The sequence below is a fragment of the Pundamilia nyererei genome, unplaced genomic scaffold (genome assembly GCF_000239375.1).
Source record: "Pundamilia nyererei isolate P.nyererei 1_Seehausen unplaced genomic scaffold, PunNye1.0 scaffold00264, whole genome shotgun sequence".
Classification (NCBI taxonomy): domain Eukaryota; kingdom Metazoa; phylum Chordata; class Actinopteri; order Cichliformes; family Cichlidae; genus Pundamilia; species Pundamilia nyererei.
This window is the reverse complement of record NW_005187665.1, coordinates 322,668-324,156: the sequence shown is the minus strand read 5'-3', so window position 1 is coordinate 324,156 and position 1,489 is coordinate 322,668. Positions and strand designations below refer to the sequence as shown.

At 39.1% G+C, this 1,489-nt stretch overlaps 1 protein-coding gene across 1 annotated transcript in view; it reads right to left on the bottom strand.

The window, feature by feature from the left end:
• LOC102214113 (glutamic acid-rich protein-like) overlaps positions 1-1,106 on the bottom strand; it is a 9,089-nt gene extending 7,983 nt beyond the window's left edge. The window contains exons 1-2 of the mRNA XM_005750176.1: positions 1,063-1,106; positions 783-943 (exon numbers count right to left, since the gene is read on the bottom strand). Coding sequence (XP_005750233.1) covers positions 783-903 — 121 coding nt within the window. The 5' untranslated portion in view covers positions 904-943; positions 1,063-1,106. The remainder of the gene's footprint in view (positions 1-782; positions 944-1,062) is intronic.
• Between the last annotated feature and the right edge of the window lie 383 nt (positions 1,107-1,489).

Here is a 1,489-nt window from a genome sequence, read left to right as displayed (position 1 = left end):
TTTCTAGAGACAGAGCGAGTAGTACATTTTGTTCTTTTCCTATTAAGAGTAAAATATGAACATATACTTTAATGCAACATAAAACTCATAAAAGCGTTTCCTCTTTAACAACCCCTTATGAGCAAGCACTTTGGTGACAGTGGCAAAGAAAAGCTTTTTAACAAGAAGACTCGGGCAGAACCAGGCACAGGGAGGGTCAGCCATTCTGTCACGACCAGTTGGAGTGAGGGAGGGAGAGAGGACAAAAGACATGCTGTGGAGTTGGTTCTTCAGTAGGTGATGCTGCCTAAATGAAGTGAAAATGTTGCCCGTCTTATTGTCACTTTGGATGAAAACTTGAAATACATCAGTTTGCTCCATTATCCAACACTTTTTGGGGGTTTTCTTTCCTTAAATGTTACATTTAAATAAAGCCAAAAATGTCCTCCAGTTAAGGTATAATGCGATGCTAAGATCCCTGGAGAGTGTTTCCTAAACCTATATCTGCCAAAAACTTTGCAGTCACGTAAAATAATTTTAATGTAATTATGCATGTCTTTATCTGAAGAAACAAAAGAAACGCAGTTTTATTTAGGCAGTCTCAACTTGTAAAGAATGAATTCACACATGCGTTTATATATTTGCATTTACACAAGTATGACAATGAAGAATATGAAATACCCTCAAAACTGTCATGTCTCATTATACCCTGCAACTTCAACAGCTTCAGAGAATTATATTTCGCATGCAGAAATATATTTTAATAAACAGATCTTTAAGGTAAAATGACACAAAGGACTTACTGTTCTCATTTTTATCATCCGCAAATCTCTTTTTCTTCAAGATAATTCCTTTTTTCCTTTTGGGTTTCTCATATTTTTCCCATGGAAATCCTGGAAGCAGGCTTTCAAGGGATTTATCCATTTTTTATTTTTCAATATTAGATATCGCCTTCCTAAACAGACTTTAGAGAAGAAAAGTTATTTTCAGCTAAAATAACGCTCTTGAATCACTTAAATCAATTACAGTCACAATCATTTAATAAAAAAGTGACAAGTGTCACGAAGTACAAGGTGGACTCACGCGCTGGACTCCGAGGATGATGCACACAAGAGAATTTATTAAAGAACAATATCCAATGAGTGTATATACACAGATGCAGGGCAGTGCTATGTACAAAAGGTGAGGGAGGGGGGCAGGGCTCCTGGGAAAATCCAGGGGAACACGCTCGTCTCTCTCCACACAATCCAAACACGAATCCACTCACACACCAGGGAAACAGTCCAAGGAATCTGTACACAAAAAAACGCTTGTTAGATTCTAAACACACACTGCACGGGAAAATACTTGCTGGGACGCTTGACTTTCACTGATGCGATTCTCACAACAATCCAGCAAAGAACAGCCGTTGCTTCCTGTCTTAAATACCATCCACACTGATGAGGCACAGGTGTTTCTTCCTCCGAGGGCGTGGGCCAAGGGCGTGAACCCATAATGAGTTCAGCCCTGG